The sequence below is a fragment of the Notothenia coriiceps genome, unplaced genomic scaffold (assembly GCF_000735185.1).
Source record: "Notothenia coriiceps isolate Sejong01 unplaced genomic scaffold, NC01 NC01_scaffold00008647, whole genome shotgun sequence".
Taxonomy (NCBI): Eukaryota; Metazoa; Chordata; class Actinopteri; order Perciformes; family Nototheniidae; genus Notothenia; species Notothenia coriiceps.
In genome coordinates, this window is record NW_011341348.1 from 1 (window position 1) to 2,115 (window position 2,115).

At 44.1% G+C, this 2,115-nt stretch overlaps 1 protein-coding gene across 1 annotated transcript; it reads right to left on the reverse strand.

The window, feature by feature from the left end:
• Window positions 1-1,027: 1,027 nt before the first annotated feature.
• Window positions 1,028-1,873, reverse strand: LOC104944692 (matrix metalloproteinase-24-like; the record flags this gene model as incomplete). Its single annotated transcript, XM_010770265.1, has 2 exons — window positions 1,028-1,232; window positions 1,716-1,873. Coding segments are annotated over 2 exons (363 nt in total), but the record flags the coding sequence as incomplete, so codon positions are not given.
• Between the last annotated feature and the right edge of the window lie 242 nt (window positions 1,874-2,115).

Here is a 2,115-nt window from a genome sequence, read left to right on the forward strand (position 1 = left end):
AAGGATGCGCACCAAGCAACATCTCCAGGTGCTCCTTTGCGAACCAGGGCAAAAGAGTTATGTGCACCTCTGGATATACATATGTTATCCATACTCGATCCCTCTGTCTGTACAAACACACTTTAAAGTTGACTTTGACTCGATAGTGTTTAACTGTCAGAGTTTATAGATGTTTGATCTTCACGGCCTACAGTATATCTTCTTCTTTTTAATGCTGCTTTAATTCTATTTTGAGATGTTTCAATTCTAGTATTGTTTATTTCTACACAGTAAAATCCAGAGTGTTAATTTAACACTATGTAGATAAGGACCATATGTTCAGTGGCTCAGTGTTAAAATGTATTCTTTAAGTGTTAAATGAACACTCCGGATTTGACTGTGTACTCCTTAATTTCTACCAACGTTGTTTTGTTTTCTTGCTTCTGCAACTCAAACATTCCCCAATTTGGGATCAATAAAGTACCTCTTATCTTATCTTATCTTATAATAACTCCTACGCCCAGGATTGATACCACAGGGGGTTGTTGCCGCCCTACTGACTAGCAAATTAGGAAACAAGACATCAATTAAATATGGCTCTGTTGTGATTGGTCAACCGATTAGAGATGTCCCGCCCCTAAGCCTATCACGGACAATGCGTTGGAGCGTTAGCCAATAGGAGCGCATGGTGATGTTACTGTGTTCCCGAAGTAAACAAAGGAGTCCAATGGAGGTGGTTCAAGGAGAGAGGGGGGTGTGGGAGAGAAACACTTGGATTCTAACCTTTGCAGACCCTTGACATGCACTAAAACCTTTAGAACAAGCTACAGGGAAGGGAAACCCCTAAAAAGCAGAATAGGGCCTTTTTAGGAGAAACGAGAGTTCGTGTTTTCGGGGAGTTTGTAGCAGAGAAACTCCTTATGGAGGGAACACAGGGATTTTAGCCGTTGGAGACCATTGACATGCACTAAAACCTATACAACAGGAAAAAGGAAACCCCCAAAAAGCAGAATAGGGCCCCTTTAATGTCGGCTTCTTGTGGTCTCACCGTCGTGGTTGGCGTTGCCCAGCGTCCAGGGTTCATCAGAGTCGAAGTGTGTGTCCCCCCCGATGCCTGCGCCGGGGAAGTAGGCGTGGGCGAGGAAACCCCCCTCTCCGTCAAATGGAGAGCTGTCGCCGTGGAAACCGGAGGCGAAGAAGATCATGATGTCCGCCTCCTTCCCGTCGTTCTTGATCTCCGAGTACGGCACCTCCTGAAACAGGAAGAGGAAGTGAGAAACGCTGGAGCCTCTGTTTTTACTTCCTGTCTCCCGCCTCTTTCGATTGTCCTGGCCTTGTTAGTTGCACCTAGACTTTTATATCTTCACGGTTATCTAATATATATGTTCTATTTTGAGATGTTTAAATTACACTATTGTTTATTTCTACACCTTAATCTCTACTGAAGTTCAAAGCCTTGTTTTGTTTTGAAGGAAGTGAGAAACGCCGGAGCTCCAGCAGGAACGTCTTCTTTATGTTCGCTCTGTTTTAACTTTGTCTGAGAGTCTTTGGTGGATGTTTTGTTATTCGTAAATCGGAAGTTTTGTTCCGTTTCGCCTTGAATTGTCTGGATTCAATCTTGAATAAAGGTATTTCCTGTTTACAGTAGAAATAAGAGACTGAAAGTCCATATGACAAAAAGTAGCAGTGACATTTCTACATTTCTACACAAGTAGTTTCTACTTCTTCTACTGCACCTGGAAGGAGAGCGGGGTGACCGTCTGCCAGACGTTGAAGGCTTGTCGGATCGCCCTCTGCGTGTCTTTCTCTCCCACTTTAGGGGTGAAGTTAGATATGCTGAGGGAGAGAAAGAATACAACATTACCTTTAGAGCTACCTAGATTATCCCGCTGAACTAAACGTGTAAGAATCATAAACGTTTGTTCGACACAGACATTATTTTCTGACATAATCCGAAATCACACAGAGAGATCCCATTGGACCGGAGAGACGCTGCCTTCAGGGTCCCACACAGAAACACTGTAAAATAAACCTTCTGACCATACCAGAGAATAAGAGAGAGGAAGAGGAGGAGGGAGGAGGGAGGAGGAGGAAGAGGAGGGATGAATAGGAGGGAGGAAGAGGAGGGAGGAGGAG